This window comes from Amphiprion ocellaris, chromosome 11, assembly GCF_022539595.1.
Source record: "Amphiprion ocellaris isolate individual 3 ecotype Okinawa chromosome 11, ASM2253959v1, whole genome shotgun sequence".
In the NCBI taxonomy this organism is placed as follows: domain Eukaryota; kingdom Metazoa; phylum Chordata; class Actinopteri; family Pomacentridae; genus Amphiprion; species Amphiprion ocellaris.
The window spans coordinates 6,875,132-6,889,829 of record NC_072776.1 but is presented as its reverse complement, the minus strand read 5'-3'; the positions used below and the strand labels follow the sequence as shown (position 1 = coordinate 6,889,829).

The following is a 14,698-nucleotide window of genomic DNA, read 5'->3' as shown; positions in this document are numbered from 1 at the left end:
TACACTCAGACAAAACATATAAAGCCATTTGTCGTCTTTCATTGCTTATACTGATGTGTGACAGTGGTAAAAATCTGAGGAAGATTCATGAAACAAAAGCCAGAAAGAGGCTGGAACCAGATAGAAATGAAAGAAGAGTCGGAGCAAGTGAGAGACAGGATGTGTTGTGTTCACCATGTGTCTGTTTCGTGTATCACTCTGCAGCTTGTGGTGGAGATAGTAGAGATCTGCTTCTCATTACTATACAGCAAAGGATTTAAAGAGGAGCGTAATGGCTGACTGGAGTCTTAACCCTGTCACTCTGATGCCCCAAACCACCAAAAGAACCTCTGTGAGCCTCCCAGCCACACTCAACCTTGGCTTGTAAATACGAAACAGCTTTGCAGCCTCACGTCAGCCTCCCAGTACCAGGCACCCGATACATCACAGCATGAATGGAAGCCAATGGCCTGACGAACATTAATTCATCAGAACTGTGATGGCAGGCCTTCCGTGTAAGAGTTTCAAAGTTGCAAAGTGCAGGCTTGCCTGGGCCCTATCACTGCCAGCTGAGCTGAGCGAAATGCCTGTCAGGAGCTTAATTTGTGTTTACATGTGGTGAACTACCCACCGGTCCGCTGAGAAATGCATCTCCAGCGAACATTCAAATCCCCGTTGAGCGAAAAGATGTGTGAAAAGTCCCATTGTGGTAAAAGTTTCCTGTGTATTTTCACATCGGTGAGAGGAGTGGACTAACACAAAAGAAGGATGGAGATGAGGATGAAATGAACGAGGGATGAAAGACACATCCTGCAGGAGTTCATGAAAAGAGGAAGGAGCTGGTGTTTGTTATTATTTTTTCACCCGTGTTTTTCACTCCTTTTTTGGACTTTGTGTGGAGCTCCTTGGCTCTATTTGTGGTTGTGTTCCTCCACAGCTGTTATAGGCTGCCCTTTTAATATTTTTCCAAGCAGCTGTGCAGGTCGTGATCACAAGCACTGGACTTCGAGAAGTTTCTCTTTGATGCACACACACAGAGAAGTGTGAACTTATTCAAGTAGTTTATAACCTAAATTTATGAGAAAATAAAACCATAAAAATGCTTTATTTCCCATCATGCTAAAGGCAGATGAACCTCAAGTATTTCATCTTGTGTGCCACGTGTGTAATCCATCTACAAGTAAGTTATCCCCCCAAGTAAAACCTTTTTAACAAAGCTGTATGTTTGACAAAGAGAAATGTAAAGAAGCATTTTGCTCGACTATCAATCTTGGCGAGATTTCTCCTTAAAAAAAAACATTGAGGGAATCTATCTACATGTTGCTAGAAAAGCTTGATTTAAGAGGCTACTGTGATCTGAGCACTTTGGGGGATGATTGTGCTCGGATGTCAGAGGGAATTCCTCGGTTCCATAATGATGGGGAGCATACAATGGACACTCTGTGATACGAAGGTAAAAGGGGGCAGTTGGAGGGTTGGAGCATAAAAGTTAACGCCGGTAGTTCTTCATTACAAACCTTTCCTGCTGCCAATCTTAATATAACCGGCCTGAACGGTGCCTCATTAACCTCACGTACATGCACACATGGACTCGCTCTCTTTCATACGCACTGGCAAAGTTCGACAAGCTGCGTTTTTCTGTCGCGGTGTAATTGATTGGATTTTAATGTGACCACTGAAAGAGTGAGAGGATGGATGGTATAAATAATTTGCCTCATTTCTCACTCGACCTCTTTTTTCTCCCGCTCTTTGCCACCTCTCCCTCTCTGTCTGTTGTGGGTCATAGTGTTTAATGGCTGCCCTGTTGTTAACCCTGTGACATCTGGTGCAAACACAAGGGCCGATTTATGGCCTAATCAAACACCCGAAAGCCAACAAAGGACAATCAATCACATCTGGCTCACAGCAGCAACAAGACTTAGAAGAAGAAATATTTGTGCGATACATTTTTCCACATCTGCATTTATCACAATCCTTTAAAAGAATATTCCGGCATGTTGGGAAATACACTTACTCACTATTGTTTCACAGCTGTATCAGCAGCTGGTTAGCTTAGACCGAAAACAAGATGTTCTGTTAAAAGGAAGCAAGGTCTAAGTGTAGGTTATAACTCCTTTGTTTCATCTGTGGGAAATTTCTCCAGGCAACCAACACAGCTGCCGAGCCAAGATCCAGTTCCTCATAACACCAGGATATGTAGTTTTGATTTTGTACAATAAACAAATGATTTACAGCATTTACAGTAGTATGGGGCTTTGGAGGAGCTGTTAGATGGGATTAGTGAGAGCAGGCCAAGTTGTTTCCTTCTGTTTTGGTCTTTGTGCTAAGCTAAAGTCACCGTGTGCTACCAGGAGCTTCATATTCACTTCACAGACATGGGAATGGTGTTACCTGTCTCATCTAGAAGTGCATTTGTTTCCAAGGAATTGAGCTGTACATTTTATTAATTCTTTAATTTGGGGATGGTGGAGCAAAAGGCACTGGTAATGATGTTTCTTGTCAAAGCCTTCTATATTAATCATTGTTATCTGTTGCCTCTATAAATGCTGCAACCCTCTGTGTTTGACTACAGACACTAGAGTAGGTGTAGATGGATAGCATGGTGCATTGTTTTGGTCATTTGTTGGGTCTACAGCAATGTTTCATGCTGCTGTCTGATATTACAAATGTGTCTAACTGCTTGTAATGAAGGTCAACTTCATTACTAGCACGGAGTTCACATTCACAACATAAAACACAAGACAATGACTGTTTTATTGATTTATTGAGTGTGGTTTTGAGGCTGGCATGTGTTGTGTGGTGGCTCCTCCTGGTAGCATTGGGTGAAAACCCTGGTGAGGCCTACAGGAAAGGAAATAATAGTTTAGCATAATGGTTAAGTGATTGACTTAACTTACAACTGGATGCCAGTTTGAAGTGGATCTGGGACACTGTTTTAAGAAGGTATCAAGTAAAAAGTGTGTTATCACTCACCTCTCTGTTGTCACCACAGGTGTTGCAGCCAAAAGAGTCCCCTTGGGCTGGAACATCTTTTTAAAGGTTCTGGGAGGAACCAAGCATAGGTGAGGAGAGGGAGAGAAGAACTCTCATCAAGTGATGAAATAAATACATTGCTAGATGTGGATGTTGATAGTTAATTTTAGGAAATGGATATGTAGTTTTAATGTTCATTGTTACAGTTAAAATTAAAGACATTATATTTTTATGAAATTCCTGTGTTAGATTATTTTTGATTAACCCTTATGTTGGTAGGCCTGAGGGGTTGATTAGGGAGAGGCCTATAAAAGACTGGCAGTTGAGAGAGAGGGATGGTCACAACATGCCAGTCACCACCTTCTGCTGTTTGTGTATTTTTACTATTGATGAATAAATGCCAGGTTGTCCTGCATCTGATCTCGCCTCAAGCCTCCTTTCTTATCCAACCGTGAAATGGTCATCCTAACACTGCTCCTTTATAATAATCGTAGGCCAAAGCTAATAAGAAATCATTTACAACTCATTTGGTGGCCATTAGTAAGATCCGCTACACCTTCTGGTTTCATCTGAACATTGAAGGCTGTGGCTATTTTTAATCTTGAGTATATGTGTATGTTTGAGCTTTCAGTCAAGCAAGGCCGCTTTTCCGGAGACTCTTTTCCACGCCTGACATAAGACGGTGCCCACTTCCTTCCATTGAACCAGCCAAAAATGGCCTTCCCTGCTGCCATGGTGGGAGAATTGGGATGGACAATGGGGGAACAGGATAGACATCAGATCAGAGAGTGGTGTTAAACCCTTACATACATAAACACTTTATGGACACAAACCTGGGAATACTACTACCAACACTGTGGTTTCCTATTTGGGATCATGATTTTTATAGATAAAGCAGTCCTCAAAGTCTTCTATATCTCCTAAAGTTCGTCCATATTACTGCATGGATCTACTCATGCAGATTTGGAGTCTTTTAAGTATAAGGATGAAGCAAATTAGTCTCTGAAGATTCACATCTTTCAACAACTTCACACTAAAAACATTATTCAACCACACTGTCACCTCCAACTCGTTTGATGTGGTGAAAGAGTGTTAAGCTGAGAATCCTCCAGTCTTAGCACCATATTAAACAAATTATACATCTTACGCAGGGTGGCGGTTAACTCAAGATCACTGGATTTCCGCTCTGTTTTTTGACAACAACAAAAAGCAAATGATCTAAAAATGTTGTGGAGACGGAGACAGGTGATTATGAGACTGGACCTGACTCAACGCAAACAAACATGTGGTGACCTTGTGAAACCTCAGCTGTGAAGCATGCATGCCATCAAGTTCCTACATGTCAGAGGCTGTGGTCTGGACATCAGAGTGCAAGGCCATTTCCTTAAGTGTGCCTCACCCCTCCATCCCCCACCCTTGTCTCATTTCCTCTATACCCAAACAAAAGCTGCTTCTCTGGGAAAAGCGCTCAGCCACTTATGCTTCTTTGCAGAGCCCAATCCTGCATGCAAGCACACTCTTTAATCGCCAGTGTCTGTTTACAAGGTACAAAGCAGTTTAGTTTCACCCAGATGTGCATGCCAAACGACAGACTTGTTCCACACCAAAGTGTACATGCCAGACATTAACTCAGCTCACCCAAACATTAAAGTCAGAGCTCACAGAAAAACCGGCGAGAGACAAAAGGAAAGCTTTACTATATGTGCAGTGTTCATCGCTGCTCTCTAGCTTTGATCTGTCATGCTTTTTGTTTAGCACGTTTCCACCGGACTGCAGGCTTTAGCTGGACACCCTGCTCCCCATCAAAGTGGTCAGACAAAGAGGAGTTTTCTCCCAGGAGGCCCAGGAGGATTGTTAGGGGGAACGTTTATACCCATGCTGCAGGAAATAATTCTGGAGACGAGACAAAAAAGGCAGCAACATGGGCTTTAACCTGCTACGAGTTATTTTTGGAGGTGTCTGCAGGCAGCAGAAGAAAATGTGAACAATGTTTCACCTTAGAAGTTGAAATGGGAAACTCATTGGCAAACAGTTGGTTATTTGCACCTGCTATAGTTAACATTTGCATTCATCTGCAAGTTTCGGACCATCTGGTGAATGCAAGTAATATTCAGATTTACCGAGGTTTTATGGTTTCTACCAACTCCTGAGGGAAACAGCTGGATTTGTAGCCCAAATTCAACTAGTTGAAAACCTCTTTAGCTGCTTGGTGCTGAGCAGGTAGCATACAGCTGAATGCTATAAAAACAGTGGTCTGAAATCAGAAAGAATGAGTAAAGCTGTAGGGTGAAAGGGTTAAAAATTGCTTTCCGATATCCACGAAGGCAAAAGGATTATACAGGATTGTCAAAGTGAACCACTAAGGGCGAGTTCCAAAACATTTAAAATTGTAAAGGAAAAAGGCCAGCATTTTATTCACTTTATAGACTGATTAAGATGGATCCAAAATTCAGTCACAACTGGTGATCAAGATCTGAATTTTGTCTTAACTGTGCAAAAGTATTAAATTGAAATAACAGCAGTTAAACCTTTGACCTGTGCAGCACCAGGAGGGATTTAAAAATAAATTCTCTTGCTTGGAGTTGTGTTGACAAAGAAAATCTCAGATTAGCACAGAAGTCTTTGGTAATCAGCTTGCACAAATTGTGTCCCAAGCCAAGTTGTTCAGAAACGACCTAAAAAGACTCCTTGGGCATTCAGTCACATTCGCCCTTCAAGAAGAGCACCCAAAAGTTTTCCAAGACTGACTGTATACAAACATTGACCCTCATATTCAGACCTCTCGGCTGTAGCTGGTCTGAAAGGAGGGACAGAAACCAGTCAGACTAACCCATTATAACAGAATTAGCAAAGTCAATCTATTACGGTGTGCCTTCAAACACTTGACTATCAAGTCTGAATAAATATGCTTTTATTCATCATACAAGTTATGACAGCCGTGTCTTCAGACTCCAGCTTTCACTTGGCTGTTGTGTGGCAGCGGCTTGCCGAGGTGAACCCCCAGAGCCGGGCCAAACTCTTGGCTGGCAAATTTCTCAGCCACATCAGGCTTCAACTGGAAATGCTTCTCATCAAAGTAGTCCAGAGGTGGGAAGGAGAGAGGCTCTTCACCCATCAGCTTGTCCAGTCGTGTACACCAGTCATCCAGCATGGACTTGCGGGCCTCAGGGGTTTGAGAAGATGGAGCCCAGAAGATCTGAGGGGCCAGAACCTGGAAGCCACAGTAGTGCAGGATGCCATTCTGGAGACAGAAATCAACATTTATGTCATCACTTGATCCCTTGAACCCATCGGCTCACTCAGTGCTTGACTGAGTCAGTTTATAGTGAAACGGTACCTGCAGTGGCCACAGTGACACATTAATGTCTCCATGAATGCCATTAGCACTGAACATGGGCTCATGGGACCCAGTGGTGAAGGACAGCATGGCTTTCTTGTCCTGGACAAAAAGCAAACAAGTTGAGAAAACTGAACAACACCTTTTGGACTCCAAGTCATGCCTCTTGATTGATCCCTCACCTTGAACATTCCCTGACTGTAGCGCTTCTCTTGTGAGTAGGCAAAGCCTGGTGTGAGCACCCGATCAATCCAGCCCTTCATGATGGCAGGAACACTGAACCAGTACATGGGGAACTGAGAAAACAAGGTTAAAATTAACATCAATGGTGAGAACTTCATGCCAATACAAACATTACTACCACTGAGACTGTACCTGAAAGATGATGAGGTCTGCCTCAGTGACTTTACGTTGCTCTTCAGTGATGTCAGAAGACAGTCTTCCTTCCTCCCAGGCCAGTTTGGTCTCCTGTGCGTAGCGGAAGTGTTCAGCATTCTTGACTTCTCCTGTGACACACAAAATGCCATTTCCTTCAGTCTGAAGAGCAGTCAGATAAAGATGGTTTTATGCATGTGAATAGCCTCATACCAGTAATGTCCTCAGCAGTAGCAGTGGCTTTAAACTTCATGTCATACAGATCAGACACAGTTACTTCACAGCCCTTAGCTTTTAACACCTCCACAGCAGCATCTTTGGCTCCAGCATTGAATGAGCAAGGGCTCTGGTGGGCATAAACAATCAACACTTTCTGTGCTGCCGAGGCAAGAAACACAGAGGAGAATTAGCTCAAATTAGCTCTGAAACATTTTAGAGAATAATATGTTGCATCAAATCTTCCAGCAGTTACGAAGAAAAACAGAGGAAATTACCCATCCTGAACCAGGTTGACAAGCGTAACTGATGAGCTCTGTGGTTAGCTGATATGTTGATGGAAAAAGCTGCTCATCCTGGAGCAAAACTCAACATGCTGTCTTTATACACCCATCTAGGCCTCACTCACTCAGATGCTGCCAATCAACAATCAGGGTCATCAATCAGACAGATGGCACTTGGGGATTTTCTCTCAGGTCTCTCATCTACGCATCTTTCAGAGAAATTGGAGAGAATTTGGTGTCTGCTGCTGAAGGTTTTCACAGTTGTTCACGTGCTTCAGTCTGCTTCATTCATTCACAGCATACGGTAAAACATAAAAGAAACATCTGCAGCTCAGTATCACGAGGTACTTTAACCACAGCCATGTAAACTATAGATCACTCAGTAGTATAAAAAGGTACACACACACACACACACACACACATATACACACAGACGACTGCAGCTGATTTTGATTCCTGTTGGTCTTAATGATGGATGCTAAATAAAAAACAATTTTTAAAAAGTGCCCTGTAGTGCCATCATGTGGCCAAAGTGACACATTGTCCTTTCATTAGTGAGAATTAAATTCATACTGCAAGTGAGGATATATTGCAGCAGATGCAACAAAAATAAAATTAAAAGTATGAATATGACATATACAAAGATACATTATTCTACCCCTGGATTGATAACCAAACTGGCATGTCAGAAACACATCCAGGAGATCTAGGAATCAGGAACCAGTGAGCCAAAGCCTGCCACAGAAGCGACAGTTATTCATATTTATTTGTTCTAAAAAAGACAGTTCTCAGGGGAAAAGAGAGACTACAAAATCTCTTGATTTTTTTAAATATTAGTAAGGATGTAACGCTTTCCTTCTACAGCTGTAAAATGCATGTTTAGGTTGCAGAATGAGCATGAAATATACATGACAGAAAGCAGAACAGTTTTACCTTAAGAAAATATAACCTGCACTTCAGACTTCCTTTGACGATGTATTACATTTGAAACATTTACAGCTTTGTCATGACAAAAAATATTGTAGATGCTCTCAGCTTTCAGTGACAAATGTCACTTATGAATATATAGCATATTTCCTCACACATAAACTCAATGAGCCTTTACACTGAAAGATAAAAATTGAAAACAGGGCAAATGCACGAGAAAGAAGGAAGCACAGACAAGATAAATATAATCAAGAGCAAAACGTAGAATCTAAATCAATCAAGGATGCACCCAATGTAAGTCAAACATACCGCACTACAAGAAAAACCCAAAAACATAAACACGATCAAATAAAAACCTGGCTCAAACGCAAAGTCGTACAAGTAACAAATACTTCAAGGAACAAGTGCTACAACAGAATATAGACACACAGTAAATAAGCATGCAGTAATTAACCATAGGCCTGGGAGAACAGCAAAGTCTGCAGTTTGCTTTTGAGTGTGGAAACAGATGTGATGGACCTCCAGCCAGCAGACAGTTTGTTCCAGAGACGAGGATCACTGGAACTGAAGGCATCGGTGCCAGACTTGGATCTAATTCTGGATACAGGTGGAAGACTGATGACACGAGAGGCCTGGTTGGTTTATAATAAATGAACAAGTCAAAGATGTCGTAAAGGGGCCAAACTAGTAAGTACTTTATGGACATTTAGTAGGATTCTTTGAAGCAGATTTTGTTTTTAACTGGGAGCCAGTGAAGAGACTTCATTACCAGTGAGATGTTTAAACTTCTGTGTACATGTCATCGATAATAACTCTGGGAGATGCATTTTGATTGAGAAGAAGTTATCCTAATTGTTTGATAATCCTGATAGAGCATAGCAGTAGTCAAAGCTGTTTAAAATGAACAAAGAACCAATTTATAATGAAGATGTTAACTTTTTTCAAGGAGTAAGACATTCTGGTGATGTAAACATGTGATTTTCAAAACCATTATCTAAAGTAGTTTCAAAGATTCTGATTCACTGTATCACAGACAGCAATATCAAGTGTGAATTTCTCCCATTTAGAGACACTGTAGTAAGGATTTAGCTGGTGATGTACAATAAGGTTAGACGTGGTGACCATGATCCTTCATATTCAAAAACAGCAAAACCACCATTAAATGGAAGAGAAATCCAGCTTAACCTTTAACCCAAATGAAAATTTCAAGCAAATGTTCTTGGAGTTGTCTAGAGAACGTTGTCTCAGCCATTGCAAAATCCTTGGTAGTAAACTTCAAACAGAAACTACAAATTGTGGCCCACTGTGTCAGAAATAGCCTAGAATATTACTCTACCCATCATTCACATTTGCTGTCCCAGGAAAGGGGAAAATAAAAATAACCCAAACATTATACAAGACTGAGTCAGTTCAAATGTTGACCCTTGCATTCAGACCGCTTGGCTATAACTGTATTAGCAAAAAAGGATAGGAACCAGTCAGACCAGCATATAACAGAACTAGCAAAGTCTAGTACAGCATCCCTTCAAACACTTGACTACAAAGTCTGAATAAATATGCTTTTATTCATCATACAAGTTATGACAGCCGTGTCTTCAGACTCCAGCTTTCACTTGGCTGTTGTGTGGCAGCGGCTTGCCGAGGTGAACCCCCAGAGCCGGGCCAAACTCTTGGCTGACAAATTTCTCAGCCACATCAGGCTTCAACTGGAAATGCTTCTCGTCAAAGTAGTCCAGAGGTGGGAAGGAGAGAGGCTCTTCACCCATCAGCTTGTCCAGTCGTGTACACCAGTCATCCAGCATGGACTTGCGGGCCTCAGGGGTTTGAGAAGATGGAGCCCAGAAGATCTGAGGGGCCAGAACCTGGAAGCCACAGTAGTGCAGGATGCCATTCTGGAGACAGAAATCAACATTTATGTCATCACTTGATCCCTTGAACCCATCGGCTCACTCAGTGCTTGACTGAGTCAGTTTATAGTGAAACGGTACCTGCAGTGGCCACAGTGACACATTAATGTCTCCATGAATGCCATTAGCACTGAACATGGGCTCATGGGACCCAGTGGTGAAGGACAGCATGGCTTTCTTGTCCTTGACAAAAAAAAAAAAAAAAAAAGCAAACAAGTTGAGAAAATTGAACAACACCTTTTGGACTCCAAGTCATGCCTCTTGATTGATCCCTCACCTTGAACATTCCCTGACTGTAGCGCTTCTCTTGTGAGTAGGCAAAGCCTGGTGTGAGCACCCGATCAATCCAGCCCTTCATGATGGCAGGAACACTGAACCAGTACATGGGGAACTGAGAAAACAAGGTTAAAATTAACATCAATGGTGAGAACTTCATGCCAATACAAACATTACTACCACTGAGACTGTACCTGAAAGATGATGAGGTCTGCCTCAGTGACTTTACGTTGCTCTTCAGTGATGTCAGAAGACAGTCTTCCTTCCTCCCAGGCCAGTTTGGTCTCCTGTGCGTAGCGGAAGTGTTCAGCATTCTTGACTTCTCCTGTGACACACAAAATGCCATTTCCTTCAGTCTGAAGAGCAGTCAGATAAAGATGGTTTTATGCATGTGAATAGCCTCATACCAATAATGTCCTCAGCAGTAGCAGTGGCTTTAAACTTCATGTCATACAGATCAGACACAGTTACTTCACAGCCCTTAGCTTTTAACACCTCCACAGCAGCATCTTTGGCTCCAGCACTGAATGAGCAAGGGCTCTGGTGGGCATAAACAATCAACACTTTCTGTGCTGCTGAGGCAAGAAACACAGAAAAGATTAAAATCAGATCGGAGACATTTTACAAACAGATGAAATACGACAACATTTTCTGATTTGTCAAGGAAAGCACACATAAAAATTACCCATGCTGAAGCAGGTTGTCAACTGAGAATGATGAGCTCTACAATTAGTAGGTACATTGATGGAAGGAGCTGCTCATCATGGAGCAAAACTCAACATGCTGTCTTTATACACCCGTCTAGGCCTCACTCACGCAGATGCTGCCAATCAACAATCAAGGTCATCAATCAGACAGCTGGCACTTCAGGATTTCCTCTCAGGTCTCTCATCAAGACATTTTGTTTCTACAGAAATAGGAAATCTTTTTCAAATGGAGAGGGGAATATATGTGTTTCTGACAGTAAGCAGAAGATTTTCACAGTGTTCTTACGTACACTTCAAAACAATATTTGTCTCTGTTTTTGTGTCTTTTATGTCGTGACTGTGTGGGCATTCAAGAGCATGCATGTCTGTCTTTGTCTGTCTACAAAATGTTTAAAAACTGTGCGCCCCTCCCTTTGTCTTGGAACCACATGAAGCAGCTGTGGCTGAGTGATCCTCTCGCTCTGCTGTTACTGGTTTCCAGTTCTGTTTTCCTTTACATTACTTTCCTCTAAAGCAGCAGTTGCCTGCGGTCAAGGCCGCTCACGAACGTTGCCCTGTAAAAGAAAAATAATAGACACAGCGACCAGCATCAAAGGGGAGACATGAGCTGGCACACATCTGGACCCACAACAAGTCTTAAGTCCCATTTTCTCAGCCACTGTGAGGAGGAAGGGCGGTTTTTAGCACATAAGAGCACAATCATGCGAGGATCCCACATGAGTGAAGCATATAGACGTGTGTTCTCACAGATTTTTCTGACTGTTGTCTCTCTTTATTCTCACTTATTGAGATGGATTTGAGTTTCACGGATCGGTTGTTTTAAAATTATGAGGCATCCTCGTGTTTACGAGATCGTGTCGTTTTATCTCAATGGCCAGTCTGTTTTTAATGCCATCACCACACTAGTATGTTGCTCTCCATTGTGCTTCACGCTGAGCCTCTGGCTGCATTCTCCCCGTTGTGATGGAAAGGGATCGTGTGTTTTGCCGGGGGGGGGGGGGGGGGGGGGGGGGGGGGGTGTTTTCATGCTTTGTGATGCATTGAGCTACATGATCCCAGACTGTTTTGTTGCAGCGTTGTTTGCTGTGATCACCAAATACCTGACACATGTATGTAGCAGAATGTGAATCTTTCAACAGGCAGCCTCAGGTATTTCTTGTGTGCTGATTAAGATTGTTGTTTTATTCTGCTTACAGTAATGCATAAAAGAAACATCTGCAGGAAGCATTTTACATAAAACCACAACCATGTAAATTACAGAGCACACGGGGGTATAAAAAGGTGCACACAGGCACACAATTACAGATGATTTTCATCTTGTTTGTCTTTATGATGAATACTGGATAATATTACAAAAATGTGCCTGCACTGCCATCATGTGGCAAAAATGGGTCCAAAAGAGTGTATTTATGGGAATAAAATGCATCCTGCAATTAAGAATGTGTTGCAGCAATATACGGATTTTACAAAAGTAAAATAAGGAAATGCATCTCACAAATATAACTAACCCATTAGTCAAACTTTATTTATTCAACACTTTGAGGGACAAAATAGATTTAAAGATTACTGTACACCAAAACAACAAGACAAAATAAGAGACGGGTGGTTAAAACAAGCAAACAAACACACAAAATCAAAATAAAATTAGGAAATTAATATAAAAATGTATTACAAGGAAATATTATCCCCCTCCTGGATGGATTACCAAACTGGCCTGAAATGAAAGCAGTCAGGAGCCTCAGGGGTCAGGAGCCAAAAAGCCAGAACCTGTGTTATTAGAAGAGACTCTTATTCAGATTTTTTGCTGTAAAGAGACAGTAATCAGTGAAAAAATGGGGATGTCTTAATCACTTGAGGTTTTTGGAAGGACAGCACAGTTTTCAAATTCTGTTTTCGTTTATTGATAGTTATGCTGCAGCGCGTCCTAAAGCTTCAGAACATAAATATAAATTAGCAAAGATGTCTGAGCAGTTTCATATCAACAAAATACAACCTTCATCTGAGACTTCCTTTGGTCATTTTTAAACCATTTGTATTACTGATTCTGTAGGTTTTGAGTAATATTTGTTCAGAGGGTCGCTACTGTTGCTCTGCTGTGAGGATTCTTTCTACAAAATATAACTCCCTCATCTCCCCCAGAAACAAAGTTCAGGTGCTGTTATTTGATTAAAATATCGCTGGGAGAAGCGAGTTCACAATGGTCTGTGCCAAGGGACCCATTATCCCACACTCCATCCACTTTTCTATCACAGAGAAAATTATTTCAGGCTTTTTACCATTAGATGGCGACAGTGGCTGGCTTCTGGAGGAGATTGATTTGATGCATTTATGGTCCAATCACAAATTGTGAATATCCAGAGTGAGTAATGGCCGTCCAGATGGCGAGCCATGAATCGTGGCTATATACCGGCACAACAGCATCATTGTAAAGCATGCAAACTGCGACCTTTAACAGATTAATGTCACAGATCTAATCACCAGTATGGCCGTAAGTAAACAGAGCTGCAGGATTTACTGTGATACTTTTGGTGCACTCAGCACAGCTGCTTGGCAGGGATAAAAAGTGGTCTGACGTTCCAGCACTCGGGAGCAGATTCTGAGGAAAGTGAGGAGCATTTTTCCATTGGTATGTGTTTTCTTAACCTGAACCTAAACTTAACTCGAACTGGCTTTCTCATGATATTTAGCATGACCTCAGCCTAACCCAAAACAAAACCAAGTGGTTCAACACATAAGAGATTCTCCAATTAAAAGAGCAAAATCACAAATGACAAAAATCCTATTTTTTCAGAAATGTCACTGATCATGACCCTGTTTGACCCCAGGTGATACGGACATTTTTTAAAAAACATATTAACACCTTTAATATTGATTTTCTTATCAACATGTGACATTATCAAATGATACACTGCCTGTCCAAAAAAGAAGTTACCAACTGGATTTAACTAAGCAAATAGGTAAGAGCCTTCTACTGGATAATTACTGCAGTGATGAATATGTTTCAGCTGCAACAACTTATTTAACTCTAGCTGATGCAGTGAGGAGCTTCTTATTTCTTAAACAACCATGTTATCCTGTGGTCGTACAAATGATGTTGATCTGTCTCAGAAAGGTCAAATTATTGGCCTGCATCAAGCAAAGAAAACTAAGGAGATTTCTGAAGCTACTAAAATCAGGTTACGAACCGTCCAACGCATTATTAAAACCTGGAAGGATAGTGGTGAACCATCATCTTCCAGGAACAAATGTGGTCAGTCATGTGGTCTGATGAGTCCAGATTTACCCTGTTCCAGAGTGATGGGGGTATCAGGGTAAGAAGAGAGGCAGATGAAGTGATGAACTCATCATGGCTAGTGCCTACCAGCCTGTGGGGGTTAGAGTTATGATCTGGGGTTGGTCAGGTTCAGCAACATTATGTTCCCAAAGAATGAGGTCAGCTGATACCTGAATATACTGAATGACCAGGTCTTTCCATCAGTGGAGTTTTTTTCCCCTGATAGCATGGACATGTTTCAAGATGAAGATGCCAGGATTCATGGGGCTCACATTGAGAATGAGTGGATCAGGGAGCATGAGACGGATTTTCCTCCAGAGTCCAGACCTCAGAACCACTGAGAATGTTTGGGATGTTCTGGAGAAGACTTTGTGCAGAGGTCCGACTCTTTCATCATCGATATAAGATCTATGCAGAAAATTAATGCAACTGTAGGCAGAAAT

At 41.8% G+C, this 14,698-nt stretch overlaps 2 protein-coding genes across 3 annotated transcripts; both read right to left on the bottom strand.

Annotated features, from left to right (window-relative positions):
* Positions 1 to 5,846: 5,846 nt before the first annotated feature.
* LOC111578955 (ribosyldihydronicotinamide dehydrogenase [quinone]-like) lies at positions 5,847 to 7,316 on the bottom strand. The gene is made up of 6 exons (XM_023285970.2): positions 7,159 to 7,316; positions 6,878 to 7,042; positions 6,665 to 6,795; positions 6,472 to 6,585; positions 6,290 to 6,391; positions 5,847 to 6,193 (listed from the first exon to the last, which is right to left on the bottom strand). The coding sequence occupies exons 1-6, from the start codon at positions 7,160 to 7,162 to the stop codon at positions 5,897 to 5,899; spliced, it is 813 nt and encodes a 270-aa protein (XP_023141738.1). The 5' UTR covers positions 7,163 to 7,316; the 3' UTR covers positions 5,847 to 5,896.
* Positions 7,317 to 9,636: 2,320 nt separating this feature from the next.
* Positions 9,637 to 11,108, bottom strand: LOC111578954 (ribosyldihydronicotinamide dehydrogenase [quinone]-like). Of its 2 annotated transcripts, none has more exons than XM_055015442.1 (6): positions 10,960 to 11,108; positions 10,682 to 10,846; positions 10,469 to 10,599; positions 10,276 to 10,389; positions 10,080 to 10,181; positions 9,637 to 9,983 (listed from the first exon to the last, which is right to left on the bottom strand). In XM_055015442.1, exons 1-6 carry the CDS (start codon positions 10,961 to 10,963, stop codon positions 9,687 to 9,689), a joined length of 813 nt encoding a protein of 270 aa, XP_054871417.1. In that variant the 5' UTR covers positions 10,964 to 11,108; the 3' UTR covers positions 9,637 to 9,686. The 2 variants fall into 2 exon arrangements, with proteins under 2 accessions (XP_054871417.1, XP_023141736.1); XM_023285968.2 differs by having other exon boundaries at positions 10,682 to 10,849; positions 10,960 to 11,089.
* Positions 11,109 to 14,698: the final 3,590 nt, after the last annotated feature.